The sequence below is a fragment of the Hemicordylus capensis genome, chromosome 2 (assembly GCF_027244095.1).
Source record: "Hemicordylus capensis ecotype Gifberg chromosome 2, rHemCap1.1.pri, whole genome shotgun sequence".
Taxonomy (NCBI): Eukaryota; Metazoa; Chordata; class Lepidosauria; order Squamata; family Cordylidae; genus Hemicordylus; species Hemicordylus capensis.
In genome coordinates, this window is record NC_069658.1 from 265,055,937 (window position 1) to 265,077,048 (window position 21,112).

At 45.9% G+C, this 21,112-nt stretch overlaps 1 protein-coding gene across 5 annotated transcripts; it reads left to right on the forward strand.

Moving 5' to 3' along the window:
• Nucleotides 1-265: 265 nt before the first annotated feature.
• On the forward strand, nucleotides 266-19,836 carry LOC128347913 (zinc finger protein 22-like). Of its 5 annotated transcripts, none has more exons than XM_053303236.1 (3): nucleotides 266-515; nucleotides 1,972-3,456; nucleotides 15,860-19,836. In XM_053303236.1, exon 3 carries the CDS (start codon nucleotides 15,969-15,971, stop codon nucleotides 16,965-16,967), a length of 999 nt encoding a protein of 332 aa, XP_053159211.1. In that variant the 5' UTR covers nucleotides 266-515; nucleotides 1,972-3,456; nucleotides 15,860-15,968; the 3' UTR covers nucleotides 16,968-19,836. The 5 variants fall into 5 exon arrangements, with proteins under 5 accessions (XP_053159211.1, XP_053159213.1, XP_053159214.1 ...); XM_053303238.1 differs by having other exon boundaries at nucleotides 470-548; XM_053303239.1 differs by lacking the exons at nucleotides 266-515; nucleotides 1,972-3,456 and adding an exon at nucleotides 12,370-12,476 and having other exon boundaries at nucleotides 15,865-19,836.
• Nucleotides 19,837-21,112: the final 1,276 nt, after the last annotated feature.

A 21,112-nucleotide genomic window follows, 5' to 3' on the forward strand; every position in this document is an offset into this window, starting at 1 on the left:
TCTCCCTCCCCGCACCCCTCCTCGTGTGGGCACTTGTGGGGGGAGTGCCGGTACTCCACCTCCTTGACTAGGACCCTCCTAACCTAGTTCTACTCTGCTAATCCTGCCCAGCCTTCTCCCTCGCCAGCCTCCCAAGCCCCACCGGTTCCACCTCCCTACGGTCCTTTCCCCCAACATTTCACACAGCTCGGGAGACGACGACGTAGGCAATGCCTCGCCTCTACTTCGCTCCGCCTCCGGCAGGACCCAAAGCCTAGAGGTGTGCGCGGCGGGCGAATCAGCAGCCACGCAGGAAAGGCGCGCGCGTGACGTCACGACCAGCGCGCTTTCCCGGGTTGCTCGCTGCCGGCGGCTGCAGTGCCGGTGCTTTGAAATTAGCTGCTGCAGCTCCTTGGAGTTAGAAGGAGAGTGGTGTTGCTCTGCTAGTCCCTATCTGAACCTAGAAGTGGTGCTGCCGCCGCTGCTGCCGCTTGAGGCAAGAGAGGCAAGTGGGTGCCGGTGTCTTTGGGAGCCAGGTGAAGAAGGAATGGAAGCGCCCTAGATGCGTTGTAAACTAATGGTGTCTTTGAAACCGTATGAAACGCTTTACTTTTGCATTAACCCTTTAAAGCAGGGGTCGGTAGCGTTGGCTCTGCAGCTGTCCATCGCCCTCAACCACAGGCACAACATGTGGAGAGACAAGACGCCTACCTCTGCGTTAAAGAAAGAGCATCTGATTGTTCTAGGATAGGGGTTCCCAGCGTGGGGTACTAGCACCATCAGGGCCACTGAAGGGCGCTACGGGACACTCACAGGCTCCCTGCTGTTTCACCCTGCAGCTGTGCTGCTGATAAGCAGCCTTGTTGAAATTATTGGGATGAGTTTTCTTCACATGAGGGGAGTGACTTCAAAAAGTTTACTTCTGTTTCAGTATTCGTAGTCTAGATGTGAGCTAGTGACTGGAGCAGTCTGTCTCATAACTGTAACATTTAAGTGTGCATGTCCTCAATGGGATAACTAATCTGAAGGTTTGAAATGGAAGGAATACAATTGTAAAAGAAGATTGGGAACCTCTGTCTTAGGAAATGTATCCAAGGTTGCAAAAGTATGTGGGAGAAAAAAGCTCTGCAATCCAGGTCTCCGCTGACTCCTGTACTATCAAACTTTATCCTCGCTTGGGAGAGTGAGAGGAAATGGGATTATCCTTGCCAAAAGATGTCATAACTTTTATCATAAATGACTAAACAAACATCTGTTCCCCTCATTTTTTGACATACCATTCTGTTTGTATTGATCTGAGGGAGCAGCAAAGAAAAATGTGTAGCTGGCCTTCGGGTGTGGGGGGAGAGTTTTAAAGATTTCAAGCAAATATTTATAACCTATAATGATGACCAGAAATGTTGGAGAAAAAACTAGATGCTCACAAAATAGTTTTTGAAGGTACACTTGTTTGTTTTGTTGTCATAAGTGACTTTAAGGAGCATCAAGGCTTTTAGCATTATCTTCCCTCACAGTGATAGATAAGCTATCACCATCTGTAAAAGCTTTTATTTTATTATAGAAATAGTCCTGGCTTGCTTTTGTGTTAAACTGAGTTTCTGAAACAGGAGGATAACAATGATTTTTGCAAGTTGCAGTACAATATCAGACACTGCTGTCTGAATGTATAATATCTGTCCCCTCTCAGAAGTGACATTTAATTATAGTACTAGTTTTTCAGATAGTTGGTACTCATTATGGTGTATTTTAACATTATGCAACTTGTGGGGAAAGCACATGAAAGCATTTTTAAAAGGTTAAAAAATATGTGCAGTTTAATGAAGAATTTTTGCAACCCATACAACCTGTGGCACAACAGGCTTATTCTTCTCATGACAGTTAAAAACAGAAATCATTTGACAAATATTGTCAAACATGGTAACTCTTTCTAATCCCTTCACTGTACTACTTAATCCCTGATGGAGAAATTTTTTGTTTGTTTGTTTCTCATAGTATACCACCATGGCTTGCATCTGCCAGGAAAGAGACAGAAGGATAAAATGTAGCTCAGGAGCAGAAAAAATACAGGAGAAGGGGAGAATACATTGAAAACACAATGAAGGGTTCTCTGGGAAAGTGTATGGTTTACAAAAGCATTTCAGAGGCTCAGGAGAACAGTGAATTGATGGATAGTCCAGAATGTGCACAGCCTGTTGAAATGGACTATTCTGCTGATGATCTATGTGATCCAGCCATTTGGCCAGATTTATTTGACAACTGCCCACGTAATTTAAAGAGTTGCAAGAGAAAGCAAAAAAGAGCTTTCAGCATGGAGACAGGACAAAGATCTCAAGTAATTGAGAAACTGGTTCTGAATCCAGGAACAGCTCTCCCCAAGCTGGATGAAAGCAATTATGAGACTTGGGCTTTAAAGATGAAAGCAATATTCATGATAAAAGGACTCAACGAAATCCTCACGGATCAACGCCCAACCCAAGATGCAGCTGCCTAGGCATCGTGGGACAAGAAGAATGAACAAGCATTTGGACTTCTCATCTTGAATGTAAGCAATGATTTATTGATACATATGCGTGATACTAGAATTGCCTCAAAGCATGGAAAATATTGGAGGAGCAATGTGGGAAAGTTTCACCAAACGCTGCAGTTTTTTTATTTAAAAGACTTTGCCAAACACAGCTAAAAGAAGGTGGTGATTTCTCAGCTCATATGGCCAGTCTTTTAGAGACAAACAGACTTTTAAAACAATGTGGATCTGAATTAAATGATCAAATGTTTATTGGACTGATTTTACAATCTTTGCCTCAAAGTTTTGAGCCTCTGACCAAGGCTCTAGAAGTATCGGGCACTGAGCTTAAATTGCAAAGTGTTATAGCAAGTCTGAGGAGTTTTAGCTTTAAAAGGGAACAAGAAAGTTCCCAAGCTGGAAACCAATGTGCTGCAACTTTTTCTAGCAAACAAAGAAATTCCTTTGCCTATAGAGAAGGCACGAAATTCAAAGGCTATAGGTCTGGTTTCCATGACTACAGAGATAACTCAGAGCCTAGGAATGGGAATGAGTAATGACAACAGACAGAGATAAACAAAGAAACAAACTGCATGGCCACTCTGAAAGACAAAGGAAAGCCAGTACTGCCAGTTCTTTACCAAAAGCCAAGAGCTATAATATGGGGATGATCATGGACAAAAAGCATGATTCTATTGTGGATTCTGGAGCCAGTGAGGATCTTTTGAACTAGCTGGCCCGGACATAGAGCATCTGCACCTCTAGTTCATCTTCCTTCTCTGCCTCCACCCCTCTTTCTCCCCTGGCCTGGCCGCTGCTCTCTCTCTCTCTGCCAGCCGGCCTGGCCACCGCTCGCTCTCCCCACCGGCTGGCCACCTGGCCATTAACCTTATCTTTTCCACTGTCACTTTCCTCTCTCCCTCCCCTCACTCGTGAACTCTCGCGAGAGCTGTCACACATGGGATTAGCGACAGGTACGTCAAGAGAATTATATATATAGATATGCTCTGTGAGAGAAAAGTCAAGTGTTTGAGAAGTTTAAAGAGTATGTTGCATTAGTGAATAACAAATTTGGAAGAAAACCTCAGAGACTGAGATCAGATAATGGTGGAGAATATCTGTCACATAATATGAGAGAACTTATGAAGGAAAATGGAATTTTACATAAAATTACTCCCGCATTCATGCCTCAACTTAATGGCATAGCAGAGAGAAAGAATTGTTCCCTAATGGAAATGACTAGATGCATGCTGAATGATGCTGCCTGACAGACAAATTCTGGGGAGAAGCAGTGATGACTGCAAAGTACTTGCAAAACAGATTGCCAACCAAGGCAATAGACAAGACACCATTTGAACTATGGCATGGGTGGAAACCTTCTCTAAATCATATCAGAGTGTTTAGATCAAAGGCTTATGTATTTGTGCCAAAAACCTGCTAACTTGGCAAAGAGGCACCTTTTACCATGGTGATTCTCTTTATTTAGCAGGGGGAGAGTAACTGGCCCTGTCCACCCCCAGCACAGTACTTCCAGTGACTGTTGCTGGTGTGTATCTTATGTTTCTTTTAGATTGTGAGCCCTTTGGGGACAGGGATCCATCTTATTTATTTATTATTTCTCTATGTAAACCGCCCTGAGCCATTTTTGGAAGGGCGGTATAGAAATCAAATTACTATTATTATTAAAAGGACCAAACTCAATTGCAGATGTGAACTGGGAGTGTTAGTTGGATATGCACCTAGCCAAGGGATACAAAATTCTTGACCCAAGAAGTGGAGAGGTCAGAATTTGCAATGTGATGTATTTTGTTGAGAGACAAAGGGCAACTAGTGATGATATGCCAGGACTTGTACCAGAAATCCAGATGAATGCGAATCCATGTGATTGGACTCTAATGAAACTGGAACCAGACAGCTTGGCATCCAAATAGAAAGAGAAGAGAAAGGGATATTCCTTCTCATCCAGAAGCAGAAGGAGACTGACAGATGTGTTGGCTCTGGCGCAACCAGTAATCTAATTAAAGAAAAGGAGAGACTCATTGAATTAGACACAGATTGCAAAATTCCTATCTACCTTGCAGAAGACAAGTCTTTGCAGAAGGCAAAGGAATAGCCAGGGCTACACTGTAAATTGGAAGAGGGAGAAACCATTGAACTGATACTTGAAGATGCACTATATGTCCCAGTGCTTGATATCAGTTTGATGTTGGTGAGATATGCCACTGAAAGAGGATATAAAGTAACGTTTAAGGGAAAGCATTGCTTTATCACAGATAGAAACGAATTGTTTGTGAAAGGGATTCTCCAGGAGAATGGTCTATTCGAAATAGACTGTTTATCTGCATAAGAATACCTTTTTGGATGCCTCCCATTCCATTCATGATTGATGACTTTGGGGCTTTTATTGCCCAGCCATAGGTAGATTCCAGATCTCACTAGGCAGGATTCCAATCCTGTGCCTTTCCCCGTTTTAAGCAATTCCTGTCACCAGAACCTCTCCAAAATGGATCCCAGTAGTTTTAACCCACATAATTGTTGATAAATTTTTATAGTCTTGTTTTTAATTTTTGTGTAAACTGCCTTGGGATTGTGAAAGGTGGTATACAAATTTAACAATAAATAATCATCCATTTCCTCACTGATGGCCCGCTGGCAACTCGGAGATAGCCACCTTCACAGATTTTACTCCCCAGAATGGAATGCTTCCCCTTCATCCACAAAGTCTCACCTTAAAATAGAAGCTGTTTCTCCCCAATTTTTCCTAGTTAGTCTAACAAATTTATCTGTTCTTTCTCCCTGCTTGTTTTCGTTGCTTTCCCTCTCCAAATGAAGTGCTCTTTATTTCCCTTCATCTCTGGTTGCTTCCTTTTCCCTCAATTGTCTCTTCAGCCTTGGTTGCTTCTCTCCACCTTTTCCCTAATAGCAATTAGCCTTCATTAGGAGAAGTACTCTGACTCTCAAGGCAAAGGTCTTGATGGCAAAAATGACCAAACTGATTTCAGGTGGTTTGGAGAAGAAAAAAGGGGTGATGGGCTAAGCCTATTAATATTCAATCCAGTAGGGAAACAATGGGGGCCAGGTATGGACAAAAAGAACTTCCAGAAGCTGCTAGAAAAACTATACAAGAAATGGAGTTTGACAAAAGAGCCAGGGATCTCCTGGAGCAATAGAGTAGATCCAAGAGGAAAACTGAGCCATTAGATGTTATGATGAAGGAATGCTAGAAATGCTGCAAATGTGATCTGGAAGGATCTGGGTAATGGAGACTGTCTCGGGTGTCTCGGGATAAGTAGGGGAATACCATGTGGTTAGCCTGATCTTAATGGACCAGAGAGCCTGAATCAGACTCATTTGCCATGCCTTTTCCTCTTTAGGGCTTCCCAGATTATTCCAAACTCCAGTGCTAAAACACTGCCTTCTTCCTGGGTGATTTCCTCACAAACACATGCCAACCATTCCTGTAGGGGTTTAAATCAAACCAGGAGAGGTGTACTGTCAGAGCTGGGATCCAGTTTCCGTAACAGTAGGGAGACCTAGCTACTCATGTGATAGCAGCCAAGTGCACTGCCTATAGAACCAGTGCTCTGGGATACCATTCACCCACTTAGGGGGACAGGGAGGATGTGGGGAGGTGCTTGTATGACATGTGAACAGGGAAATATGGGGAGGGTTGCACAGAGGGCCCTTGGATGCCTCTTTGCCATAGATGTCCTTTGTCTGAAGGGGGTTCCATTTTGTGGTTCTATATTATACCAGTGGAAGCCAGGAGCCAAAGTTCCCATCAAAAATTTCACTCCCCATATAAGGCATTGAGGATGGTGCAAATCAGTCACTGGACCAATTCATTGGTGCAGGTGCCAGGAGGAGTACCGGAGGAAGTTTGATGTGGATGGGAAATCATGACTGGGCATAGTCTTCCCTGCCAAGCCAGTCAGAGCACAATAGGTCCCTGGTGGAGTTGCCATCCCCTCTCATCTTGCCCAGTGTAACACTTGCACTGGCCAGATGCAGAAAATGGTCCTTTCCTGCCCTCCCCCTGCTGGGATGCACATCTGCTCATCATGGGTGCAAGCACTACCCCAATATGTTGGCAGACACCATAGACGGTGCTGTCCAGGATGGCCTGGGATGCATGCTTTTACCTAATCCAACCCTGGCGTTCAGGTGGGGCTGGTTGATTGAAAAGCCCACCTGCCCCTCTAGTCCTGGGTGGCCCTTTTCTCCCAGGCTTGCTCCACTCCCTCAGGTGAAGCACAGGTCGCCCAAGTAGTGGCCCAGCCAAGTGCCCTGCAACAGGGAAGGGGTTATGGTGCCTACAGCTCACTCGGAACACTCTTCCCACCTCCATGGCTTTGCCAGTTAGCTCCAGAGATTGCTGAACACAGTTGGCGCTGCTTCAGCCACCCACTCCAGCCTCAGGGTGAGTGGAAGTGTGGGTGGTGGCACGCTGAAGGCGTTTCAGGGTGATAGTAGTGCCAGGGGTGGTTAGGGCTGCTGAGATTGCCTGTGAGTCCCTGGAGGCGAATGGCTGCTGCAGTCTGCTCGCCGGGATCATGTTGTGCAGGCTACATCACAGCAACCTGGCAGTGTTACTGACCACCTGTCAGATGTGCCTGCCAATCCTGGCTAACCTCCAGTGATTGATTGATTGATTGATTAGATGGATCATATATATGTCCATGCAAAGATTTGGTTTCAAAGTGTCGAAGCTAAATCATGTGCACATTGCCCCTGACCCCACAGCCAGTACCATCTCTGCACAGAGTAGCCCCACTGCACAGCACTGGGGAGGGCTGTTAAAAGGATTCGGAACTGCAGGAAGCCTCCGTGATATGGCCATAGAGCTCTGTTGGGGAAGCAATAGGAAGGGCTACATTTCCCAGCACTTCCCACACCTCCCCACACACCTTCCAAGATGTCACTGGGGCTTCCCACAGCTCTGAATTCCTTTAGCGGCCTTCCCAGGTGCTGGGTGCACAGGACCACTCTGCAGGGGTAAGCAGTGGAAGCAGCCAGTGGGAGCACAGGACCAGGGGTGATGTGCATAGAGGCCAGGTAAGTGGCCCATAAAACCTAAGAGAAAAGTGAAAGAAATTTCCTTTTACCTGTCCCCTGCTAACTGAGCAAAGAGGCACCTTTTTAAAGGGGCAATTCTCTTTATTTAGCAAGGGAGAGCAACTGACCCTATCCATCCCCACCCCAGCACAGCATCCCTCCAGTGGGTGTTGCTGGTGACTATCTTGTATCTCCTTTTTAGATTGTGAGCCCTTTGGGGGTAGGGAGCCATTTTATTTATTTATATCTATGTAAACTGCTTCGGCAACTTTTGTTGTAAAACAGTGTATAAATATTTGTCGTAATCATACCTAAAGAACCTCCACTTCATACTTCAACAGAGACCAAATGAGATTTCTGTGGGCTTTTTTTCACAGGGACAGTCACCTTAGAGCCACCTGAGGTGTGACAACCTCCCTCCGAGAAACCATCTTGACTGAGGAGTTTATGCTGGACCTCTTTGTTGGCCAGCAGTGTGCCAGTAAGAGGTGCTTTCAGTTCATTGTTCTCCTTCCACTGTCAATATGCATGTAGCAATGCTGGCCACTTCACACACTCATTTTGATTAGGAGGTGGGAGAGGGAGCGGGATGCGGGAACAGCCACACCCATCAGATATTGTCTTTGTCCAGAGTTGAAGGGAAAACGTACCAGCATGGGGAAGATGAATCAATAACTCAACTTGATTTCCTTGGACAGTTTTTTCAGATGTGATGCCTAAGCATATCCTCTGGCACTCTGTGAGTCCAACAATTCAGTGTGACAAGAACATCCAGTTCTTTACTCAAAGTGAATGTGAAAACACAGCACCCATCGTTCGTGTGGGTATTTGGGCAGGGTATAAGTTCCACAATCCTTATCCCCTCCATGTGTGCCTGTTGAGCCTCACACATTGGTTGAGTGTTTCAGGCAAGCAGCTGTACTTCAGGGAGTATTCTAACACAAGATGAAAGTTGTCTTCATCTATGGAAGTTTTGGCATAGATCGCTAAATTATGAGACCCTGTCTGTTAAGGAGACACTTCCACCTATCCCATTCCTCTGCAGTGTCAATGAACAGTAGTTTTTTAAAAAAACAACCCAACGCCCATCAAGTTGGGACAGGAATAAGGCTGGAGAACGGCTCTCAATGAAAACAGCTGCTTTGCCATTTTTGTGAATCAAGAAATAGTTAATGGTTATAAAACCCATCCCATGAATGACTTCCTTGATGAATTCACAGCCATCATGATGTAAAGAACATTACTTCGTTCCGGGATTGTCAAAGCAGGCCAGGACAGTTCTGCTGTCTTAAATTTGTCTCTGCCTATTGTTTCAGACAAATATGCCATTGCCAGGTGAATATGCTCTAAGCTTCCGTCACATATTAAAAGACCCACTGAATTCTGGGCCTGTTAAGACAAAGAGAGAATAGTTTTCCTGGGGTGTGGGAGCTGACCCACCTTCTGCTTTATCAGGTCTGGCTCAGGGAATGGATGGCACGCCAATTGTGGTGGTGCAGAAACCAGTTGACCACTGTGCATTGGGCTATGTGTTTGGACTAAAAAAAGGCAAGCAGTTTTTGGCACTTCTGTATAGTATTTGCTTCTATACTATTCACACTCTTTATGTACAGGAAAACACCTCCCAGTTGTTTTTCCCTTTCACAAGGGTAATGTTCATGCATATCTCAACATTTGTGACAGAAGCAGCCAGAACCACCACTGACATTGGTGACTCCTTCAAGCTCTCTCCTGTTCAAGCAGACGACTCACCCCATGATCATGAAATAACTACATTTTCTTCTGCAGTTGATCCCCCAGCTTATATCCCTCCACTCTCTCTGTTGCCTCACATGTTAGGGATTTGCATAAAACTGGGCAGGAGAGGGTGCACTTATCCCACTCTCTGCTTTCCCGCCGCCAGTGCTCTGTTAGTAAAGGCTCTGTTGGGGCAGCAACATACTGTTGGGAATTCTCTCTGGTAAGAGATACCCTTCTATTACAGCAGAGTGCATAGAGGCAAAACACAGTAGAGTCTGCCTAGGCATGTGTGTATGCTGAGAGTAAAAGAAACTTGGAGCCGGTTCATAGTTTCAAATCAAGATGAGGAGTCTTTATTGGTGAACTCCATTTTAGAAAGGAAAGTGGAGAGATGGGATCTCTAATCTAGCTAGCTAGCTGGATGCAGAGGGATGGTTTCTGCATCTCTGCACACATGGTTCAAGGAGAGAAGAGCATGGGTGTTGCAAGGGAGAAGAAAGGGAAGAGGAAGAGGCAAAGAAGGAAGGAAGGAAGGAAGTACCTGAGAGCAGCAATCTACATATCAAAGGGATAGTGTCAGAGCAGTAGAGAAGGGATGACCAACGCCTTGACTCCTCTAGCCCTCTGACTCACTAGTCTGTCCCCCTCTGTCACTGAGACATGAAACAGCTCAGAGTCCTTCGCTTCCAACAGATACCTCCCTGATGCTCCATTCCCTCTTTGGCCAGAAGTACTAGGAAGTACCTGGTGCATGTGCGCATGGCTGGCATGCACATGCTAAGTGCATCCTCCCCCACCCTTAAAGTTATCCTTCAAGACTTTGAACTGCCCAGTGTTCAAACCATAAAAGGGCCTCCAAACAGGTCCGTGCAGATCCCGCTCATATGTATCAGCTTGAGTGTGTGAACCTGACACACGAGTGTGGGCTGAGTGGCGGACAGCTGCTGGTGAGGAGGAGCAGGAGGGCGGCGGCAGAGGGAGGGCGACAATGGTGAGAAGAGAGAGGGCACGGAGGAGGGTGGAGTGGTGGGTAGGCGCAGGGGCAGCTGCTGCTGCTCGGAGCTGAGGGGGGCACGGGTGAGGGACGCAGTCGCTGCTTCCTCCTTTCCCTCTGGCCGCCTCACCACCAGAAGAGCCAAGGAGTGCCTCACTTTTCTAGCACACCTGGAAGAGTAGTGACATCATGGCAGCGGCCTAGGCTGGCTCCAACCACCGGCCCCCCATTTTGTTGCCCTGCCTAATCTTCTTGTGAGGAGGATAGCCAAGCCGAGGCTTCCCGTCCAGCCTGCATGGATGGCCAGGCTCACCCTGGTGAGCAGCTTAAGGCGGGCGAGGGAGGGAGGGCAGCAGCCAGAACGGCCAGTGCGGGGCAGAGACAAGCCAACGGGGCGCGGGAGAGGGGAGACTGAGGCAGGGATGGCAGCGGAGGTGGCGAAACCTCTTCCTTGGGCCCTCCTGCTGCCTAAATGATAGCTCAGGCCATTTTCGGTCCATTTCGGAGCTCCTCGTCCGGCCTGCACAGACAGCCAGGCTCACCCTCACATACCTTTCTCTCCCCCCCCCCCAGTTTAAGGCGGGGTGGGGGAGACAGGGCAAGGAGCCGGATCGGTGGAGGTGGACATGAGAGAGAGACAGGGAGAACTAGTGCACAGATGTTCTGCACCAGACCAGCTAGTATTATTGATTATAATAGTTCTGAGAGATGAAGCAGCCTCTCTTATAACTGAACAGAGGTGCCTAGTGAAAGTGTAGAGTAGTGTAATCTTCTGTGGGCTTGTGCAATGAACTGCACGGGGAGTCACAGCTGTAAGGAAATGTCCCTCTCTGCAGGTTCCTGGCTGGGCCAGCAGTCCTGCACAGGAAGTAAGTTGGCGACCTGGGAACCAAAAGGCATCCAGAGTTCTTTAAAAATCCCTTTTGATTGAACATCCAGTTACTGCAAATGAAATGATCAACTTAATGCGAACCATTAGCTTAACTAAACAGAATAGGGGGATTGGAACAGGACTTTAATTGTGAATATTAGGGGGTGGGAGGAAGTGTGGCTGGTAGCGCAAACTACACCATGTTTGAAAATCAGAGGATGTTCTAGGGTATCAGAAATTACTGAGTGTTGCTCCAGGAATTGTTGCAGCAATTAACCCATCCGTACCAGCCCAAGTGTCTAATGAAAGCAAAACTAGTCCCAGGCGGCAGTGGAAGACACTGGAGATGCCAAGGAGGAGGAGCCTGCCCTCACTGGCAGAGACCCCTCCCTGCCAGCCCCTCCTCCCCACATTGACATTGCTGGACATGCTGACTTGCTAAACTTTTGCTTATTTCTAAAGAAGCAAGATTAGCAAATCTTTCTCATCTCAGTGATGACGCGCAAGGAAGACAGTGCTGGAGGTCTGCAGCTCATTTGCAGATTGTAACTGCATAGCATCAACACAATGTGTCTCTCTTTTGAATGAAGAAAGATGCAAGAAGTAGTTGTAGCTCAATATGCGGAACCCTGAATTCTACATGCCAAAAGCCTTCATTCAGCCCTATTAATTCACTCAGCTTTCTGGAGTTGTGAATGCCATTGCTTGGAGAAGATTTTGAGTGACTGAACATGGTCCTAAGCTTGTGGCCATCATCCATATATTTTATTCGATCCATTTAGTGGACCAATTTCCCTTGGAATGTGCAAACGTTCCAGTTGTACAGAACTCTTCAGCAAGTACAGTTGAGGGACCCAGTGGTTCATTCAGCAGTTAATTTTCATTCTGAAAAGGACAGCTGAATAGCTTCAGATGAAAGCCTGCTTGGAAACATGTTTTCCGATTTGACGTCTGTAGAGACCTCAAGAGCATCTTCATATGCTCAGTAGCACACTCCACATCTTCCAACAATGGCATGAACATAAATTACAGAGCTGAGTCCTCCTGGCTCAAATTACGAATCAGTTTCATTAGATTTAGATTTTTTCCCTTCCTTCAGGAGGAAGAAGCAAGAGGATTTCTGTCTGTAGCAGAGGGGATGGGCTGGGGGATGTGAAGGGGGGGGGATTCTGGTGAGCTATGACCGCCAGAGGGCTCTGGTTGCTACTGATGGAGAGGAAGAGGAGTGATTGCTGTGTGCTGCTCTCTGTTTTTCCTTTGACCAGGATATCAGGAGTTGAACTTCCTGGGTCAAATATATCCCCCCATCCCAACCGTGCTATCTCCATTATGAGGTGAGGGCTGTGCAGAAGGGACCTTGATCCCACCTTCCCCCTGTGCTCAGCCAAATTGGGGGACTGAATGGGTAGAGGTGGGTGTGACGGAAAAGTCCCAGGATCTGCAGATCTTAGTTCCCGGATTGAGCTAGAGATTGCCTAGGAAGGCTGGATCTGGGTAAGGCAGGGAACCAAATCTGCAGGATTCTTTCTCTTTGTAGGACGTGTTTCTTCCACTAAGACAGTGAGCTTCACTATTTTTCAAGTGGGGGCCACTCTGGCAAAAAGAAAGAAAATAAACCTTTGGTGTGAGAGCCATTTCTGCACTGTGCAGTACTGTGCTGATCTCCCCACAGTCCTGCATGTACTTGCTTGCTTACTTTTCTCAGTGCTGGGAGAGCCCGCTCCTTAAGGACTCTATGGGGCAAGCACTGGGGAGGGCTGTGGCAGGCCAGGAGCCAATCCTGACCTATGAAAAAAGCAATCATGGGCACAGAGAAGGATAAATTTAATTGTAAACCGCCCTGAGCCAGCTCGGAAGGGTGGTATAAAAACTGAATGAATGAATGAATGAATGAATGAATAAATAAATAAATAAATAAATAAATAAATAAAGTCAGATGAAGATGAAGGGGCAGCAGAAGACACAAAAGGAGGCATTCAGAGCTTCTAAAATAATTTCTGTTTAGAAAAGTGCATGTTTTTGAAAGCAGCATTTATTTTATTTTATTTTATTTTATTTTATTTTCAAGCCCTCCTTTCATCCCAAATTTTCTTGTCCCAGAGGATTTATTCAGGGGTTGGGGTGCAGATGCACTGCCTGCCCATCTTCTTTGGGCTGGTTTGCAGGGAGGAAATGAAGCTGATACTAACCAGGAACAATGGACACCTGACAAAATGATTGGACTTAGTGACAGATATTGTGGCGAGGGGGAGAGTAACTGGGTTTCTCTTATCCCCTTTATGAGTATCATGCCTAGAACAGAAACAGGGCTGCCTGGGACAAATGGTTTTGTTAAATAACTCTACCCCTGAATATCCTAGTCTAGGCACCATGGTTAAATTTCTAGGCACTATGGCTCTTTGCCATAACGCCTAGAATTTGTCTGGGATTTGTCAAGCCTTATATTTGCGAAAAAGAAACCAACAGTTGTAAATGTGCATCATGGCATGCAAGAGGTATAGTCAATTCCAGTGCTTATATTTTTCTTTTTCTCTGTAAGACTGTCTCCCCAAGCACATGCATATGTATTTTAGTATTTAAAGGTAAAGTGTGCCGTCAAGTCGATTTCGACTCATGGCACCCACAGAGCCCTGTGGTTTTCCTTGGTAGAACACAGGAGGGGTTTACCATTGCCTCCTGCCGTGCAGCATGAGAGGATGCCTTTCAGCCAGCACTTCTGGGAACTGGTTTAGACACCAGGAGGAGTTGTGTTTTCCTTGTCCAAGCTGCACTGTTTGAAAACGGAAAGATTGTTCCCAGTAAATCTTATGGTAAATTTCATATAGACCGTAAAGCCTGACTTCTCAAATAAATCTGCAATACTAACTAGTAGGAAAGGAAAGGTTGTGCCATCGAGTTGGTGTCGGCTCCTGGCGACCACAGAGCCATGTGGTTTTCTTGGTAGAAAGAATACAGGAGGGGTTTACCATTATGTATGGTATGAGATGATGCCTTTCAGCACCTTCCTGTATCGCTGCTGCCCGATACAGGAGTTTCCCATATTCTGGGAAACATTCTAGCGGGGATTCGAACCAACAGCCTCCAACTGCTCTTGAACCAACAGAACCAACTGCTCTCTAGGCAGGTTACTTCCCCACTATGCCAGTAGGTGGTAAAGCCTGACTTTGCAAATAAATCTGCAATACTAAATAGTACTATAACAATAAAGGATTACGATACAAAAATGGTTAGAGAGATTGATACATCATCATTATTAGTTGTTGCAAAAAAAAAAAAACCAACCCCAAAATCCAACCGTGTTTTCTAGCACCTTAAAGTGCAGCGGGGAAATGCTTGACTAACAAGCAGAAGGTTGCCATTTCGAATCCCCACTGGTACTAAATCTGGCAGCAGCAATATAGGAAGATGCTAAAAGGCATCCTCTCATACTGCACGGGAGGAGGCAATGGTAAACCCCTCCTGTATTCTACCAAAGAAAACCACAGGGCTCTGTGGGCGCCAGGAGTCTAAACCAACTTGATGGCACACTTTACCTTTAAATACTAAAATACATGTGCATGTGCGTGGAGAGACAGTCTTACAGAGAAAAAGAAAAATATAAGCACTGGAATTGACTATACCTCTTGCATGCCATGATGCATATTTACAACTGTTGGTTTCTTTTTCGCTAATATAAGGCTTGACAAATCCCAGACAAATTCTAGGCGCTATGGCAAAGAGCCATAGTGCCTAGAAATTTAACCATGGTGCCTAGACTAGGATATTCAGAGGTAGAGTTATTTAACAAAACCATTTGTCCCAGGCAGCCCTGTTTCTGTTCTAGGCATGATACTCATAAAGGGGATAAGAGAAACCCAGTTACTCTCCCCCTCGCCACAGTATCTGTCACTAAGTCCAATCATTTTGTCAGGTGTCCATTGTCTGGCTCCTGAACATTTGGGCTAGCTCCTAGATCCAAGAAAATTTGTCAATACCTGCTCTCATATATATATTCCTTTGCCTCTTTAGCTATTGGTTCTCTCACTGACCAGATAGAATCACAAAGCTCCCTGATCCTTGGCCTTCTTTCTTCCTCTGCCTTTTATAAGTAGCTTTCCAGCTATGCCCATTTCCTGCCTCCCTTGCCTGAGCAGGCCCTGTGACCAGGTTGTTGCTCATGATGAGGCATCTTCTGGCTCAAAACTGCCCAGCTCGCCAGTGCTGCCACCACTTTCCCCCATAGCAACCCTTCCCCCTCAGCCTTTCATTTTCTTCTGCCTCCATTATAGACCTCGTTCCCATCCCCAGGGGCTTTGGCAAAGTGAGAGATGCCCTCTGAACCCTCACAAGGTCCCTCTAAGGGCATTTGTTTGGGTTACCTTTTGGTAAGGTTTCATGGGGCCTGTTGCCTTCACAGTTCTAAATAATATCTTGTACATTCCTTAATGGCGCAGCGGGGAAATGACTTGACTAGCAAGCCAGAGGCTGCCGGTTCAAATCCCCGCTGGTACGTTTCCCAGACTATGGGAAACTCCTATATCGAGCAACAGCGATATAGGAAGATGCTGAAAGGCATCATCTCACACTGTGCGGGAGATGGCAATGGTAAACCCCTCCTGTATTCTACCAAGAAAGCCACAGGGCTCTGTGGTCACCAGGAGTCAACACCAACTCTACAGCACAACTTTACCTTTACTTACATGCTTCTGTGTCAGTCTCTTCTGCTTCTTGTTCCCAGTACAGGAAGTGATTGCCGCCATCTCCAGTTAAGTGAAGGAATAACCAAGTGGGCACAAATTTCAGGGTAAAAACCGTACAGAGCTTGACACTAAGGGAAGCTGCCAGAAATGTCTCCAAAAAGGGCTCGAGGGAAGGTCTCTCAGATACCTGTGCCGAGGAAAGCTGAAATGGAGCTACAAAGCTTCACAGAGGAGAGAGAGAGGAAAGCCAAACAGTATGGAATCGGACTGAGTAAGCGCAAAGGCACCACCAGCCCGCCAAAATCCTATCCAGGAAAGAAACACATCTGCACTGACTGTGGGAAAAGCTTCTTGAAGTGCTCAGATCTGATTCATCACCAAAAAACGTCCAAGGAGTGGAAGCTTTATCAGTGTCTTGACTGTGGGAAAAGCTTTTGCAAGAGCTCAAGTCTTAACAGACACCAGCAAAAACACATGCATGAGAAACTCCATGTTTGTGCAGACTGTGGGGAAAGCTTTGCAGACGAATCGGCTTTGGCCCAGCACCAGAGAGCCCAGATGGAAGACAAGCCCAGCCAGTGCATTGACTGTGGGAAAACCTTTAGCCGCAGTTCCCACCGGAAGCATCTCCGGAGAGCCCCACTGGAAAAACACCAGGCCCAGAGCAGCCAGCAGGGCAATGCCGACCGTGTTTCCAGAGCTGCCAGGAAAAACCAAGATGCTAAAGCCCACAAAGAGCGAGCTTCTTCTGCTATTGAGATTCCCAACACATGTGAGGAATGCTGGCAGAGCTTCAGCCAGACCTCAGACCTGGTCAAGCACATGCGCATCCACACCGGCGAGAAGCCCTTTGAGTGCAACCACTGTGGGAAGTGCTTCAACGTCAGCTCCAACCTTATCCGGCACAAGAGAATCCACACGGGGGAGAAGCCCTACACCTGCTCCGACTGCGGGAAGAGCTTCACCGACAAGTCCACCCTCACCCAGCATAACCGCATCCACACGGGGGAGAAACCCTATATGTGCACGTACTGCGGGAAGAGCTTCAGCCGCAGCTCCCACCACAAGAGGCACCAGAGGACCCACAGGGGAGAGAACACCATCTCCTTCCTTCCCCAATGGCCTTATTCCACTCAAGCTTGTTAAATCAAGGCTGCAGAAGGAGTAGACTGGTGGGGAAGCAGGAAACTCAGGGAAGTGGGCATGGACAGGGTGGCAGTAGCTGCTGGGGCAAGCTGTACACCTGGTTGGTTAGGGAGGAGGCCTGACTTCTGTTAGACTTTCTAGTACCTTGGGATCATTGTAGCTGGGGCTGATGGGAGTTGTAGTCTGGGGACCCAAAGTTGGGAACCTCTGGTCTAGTACCCAGGGTGGGAAAAGAAAGTTGCCTAACCATGGAAGGGAATAAGTAGCTGGTAGACTGGAGCAGAATGGATGTGTCCGCATTTGCTTGTTATGTGTTGACTGTGACTGCATCCTCATTCCATGCAGACGGAATATTAGATTTCTTTCTAGTTCTGAGTGATCTAGGCACCCATGAGCCAGAAACACTAGCCAGATATACTTCTCGCAAAGTTCCATCAGCTACAGAAAGGGAACTTCACTTCTTGACTTGCAGGTGGCTTCTCTGTATCTGGGTCAAAGCAGCCACTTGGTACCAGTTGCAGTCTCTCAGATGAGGTTATCCAGGGCAAAAATCAACTAGGGAGTTCTTATCTTTGTGTCTGGGTGCTTTCAAACATTACTGTTACCCTTGGGCAAATCATCAGACACATCCCTTGTGCTATACTGTATGCACGTACAGTGCAGGCTTTTGTGTGAATGGCTGTACCTGCATTCCTTTTTAAAGACAAGATGGGGACTGGGTCCCTCAAAAAAGCAGAGTACAGAATGCATGTTTGTATACACAGCGAACATAATGTATGGATAATTATACATGAATACAGATCAACTGCTGTACATTTTGTGTATACATACACATATGTTGAACATGTGGGTGTAATTTGCCCTGCACAGGACTTTAGGGCTAATATCCCCAAAAGCTGGCTTTAGGTCAGGCTTGTTGGTCCAGGAGCACAACGCTCATATTGAATGCAGGATGTCTTGGGTTCAATGTCAGGGCCCCTGGAGAAGAAGGAGCTACACTTAAAGTAGAGCCAGCCATCATTCAAAGGTAGAGGCCATCCTTGCACACAGAAAATCCCAGCTTCAGTCCTCAGCATCTCCAGTTATATAATCTCAGGTAGCAGGGCTAGGAAAGAGATCTCCCTGATTAAGATCATGGAAAGAAGACAACTCTGCATACGATGGAACAATGAGACAGGAAACTGCCTTATTCTGAATCGTACCCTTGGTCTATCTAGCTCAGTATTGTCTACACCAAGGCTGCTCAGCTTCAGCCCTCCTGCAGATGTTGGCCTACAGTTCCCATAATCCCTGGCTATTGGCCACTGTGGCTGGGGATTATGGGAGTTGTAGTTCAAAAATAGCTGGGGGGGCGGCTAAACTGGCGGCAGCAGCACTCCAGAGTTGAAGAGGAGGTCTATTGCAGCCCCACTTGGAGATGCCAGAGATTTAAAACGGGACCTTGCACACACTAAGCAACTGCTCAGTTACTGAGCTATGGCTCCATCCCCAGGGTGATGTCCTGCCAAGGTATAATAGCTTCATGTCCACCACTTCTTCTCTGGGACATGTAGAATGCGGGGCAATATAAACATTACCTTAAATGTGTTTTGGGCTAGCATGCTTGTTTTTGTCGTCAGTAAATAGCAGCTGGAACCTCTCCCCCACCCCAGATCAGGACAGTGGGGTGAGGTTAATCCTCTGCCCTATCCGGGTGGTGGTGGCAGGGCGGATGGTGGTGGTTCTGCAACTGCTGTTTGTCCTGGAAAAGAAGCTGCCATTGGTGTCAGTCACACAATAATATGCATCTCTTGTCAAATAATGATATCCCGAAGAAGGAGTTTAATTTCAAAAAAGCTATATACGGGAGTACAAGTTTACTGCATGACTATCAGGGGTGTATCTAGGGTGGGGCAGGCAGGGCACGTGCCCCGGGCACCACTTGAAGGTGGGTGCCATTTTTAAAAATTTAAAAAATGGCTGCTGAAAACAAAATAATCACCATACATGCTCAAATGGCCTCTGTGAGGCCCTAGAGGCTAGTGGGGGGGAGGGGTTACCTTTGAAGGCCCCCCCCCACAGTCTTTAGGAAGCCCTCCAAAGGGGCTACCGGTAATTTATTATATATATATATAGATAGATAGATATAGATATAGATATAGATATAGATATAGATATATAGATATAGATATATAGATATAGATATATAGATATATAGATATACAGAGATATATAGATATATAGATATATATAGATATATAGATATATAGATATATAGATATATAGATATGTGTGTGTGTGTGTGTGTGTGTGTGTGTGTGTGTGTGTGTGTGTGTATAACTGTACACATATTTAGTTTGGCACTATGTACAGAGAATCAGGGCTTGTGAATACTGAGCTGGAGCTTATGAGCTAGAATTGGATTCATTTGCTCTCACTTTGCTTCTTGTGATAAGTGAGTTAAATGTGATGTCTTAATAATATGGCTATTAATGGTGAGTTTGTCTTTGAATCAGTGTGAAATCCTTAGTATTAAGGCCACTGGGAGTTTCTTGCTCTTTTTCTCTCATTTTAACTGTCTTTCTGGAATACTAGAATATATCCCAAGCAGTGACACAGTTTACTCTGCATATACTTTAATTATTTTCAGAGTATCTGGGAAAAGTCAAATTCTCCATTTATTTTTTAAACTTATATAATAGTGATGCTACAATGCATAGGAGAGAATTAGACAGGCACTTCTGTTTAGTTTTCCAAGTATACCTCCACATAGTATTTGGGTATTTCATGAGCCCCAGCACACTGAAATTTGTAATTTTCCAGCATTTTTTTGTCTGGCTATGTCCACTGCTAAATAGTTTTTGAAATATTAAAAGATTAATGAGCTTGACTTGTATTTTTCAGCTGATATTATGGTAAAGTTATCTGAAAGATTGATGTCAGATGTTTGGACAGGGGGTGCAATTTCAGTGCTTGCCCTAGGCGCTATTTTCCCTAGATACGCCTCTGATGACTATGGTAGTGATGCAAAATAACAAAATGTGGATTTCAGGATTTATGAACACGGCTTCAAATTCCTGAGATGCTGTGTTATTATTTTTACATTAAAAACCTGAAGCCCTTGTGATAGTGCTTTGTGTCCTGGGAAAACCTGAGGTTCCTCAGACATTTATCAGGATTTGCTCAAGAAGGTCAATAAAGTTGTTCTGTCGAGTCAATGTCAACTCCTGGTGCCCACAGAGCCCTGTAGTTGTCTTTGGTAGAATACAGGAGGGGCTTACCATTGCCTCCTCCCGCGCAGTATGAGATGATACCTTTCAGCATCTTCCTATATCACTGCTGCCCAATATAGGTGTTTCCCATAGTCTGGGAAACATACCAGCTGGGCTTTGAAACAGCAACCTTTTGCTCCCTAGGCAAGTTACTTCCCCGCTACGCCATTAGGCGGCTCAATGGAAGAGAAGCTCTCCTAAAAGCTAGTTTGCCCTCCACAACCAATTGTCCATGTCCTGTAACATGAGCAGCTGTAGGGGAGGGTTTGGTGTGCTTTTGACCAAACGTCCACCTCACCCGAACCAATGATGAAACCCAACAGGCCTGGGCCGTACCCTGTCTGAAGTGTGTGGTCTAGCATACTTCCCAGAACCCACTGCAGCATACTGCGGGTATGCTGCACTGCATGTACACAGAGATGCCTTAGAAAGCATCCATCTGGAAAGGGTTCTCCAAAGCTAAAAAGTATTTAAACCATTGCCTAATAATATTTCTACAAATATTATCTGCCATTGGTTCACCTGGCTTTCATTGAACAATTTGCTGTACCTGGCAACTTCAATAGCCCCTGCAGTTCTCAACATTGCCTGTTACTCCTCATTACTTGAAACAAAGCAAAGTAATCTTTTAAATAAATCACAGGCTCGCCATTGTTAGTCTTAAACATAACCCACCTTCAGACTTTGTTGGAAGCTCTCTTTGCTAGTCCACACTCCAGCCAACTCTACAAGCCCCCTCTCCTTTGACTATGACAAAACATATTCTACATGCCTGTTATCACTGCCCTAAGTAAGTGGATCATCTGCTAACTGCTCTGAAAGGGGATTCACACAATTGCTTCAGCAAGTGGTGGGGTGTGCAGTAGCGTTGGTTTTATTAAGATGGACTAGACT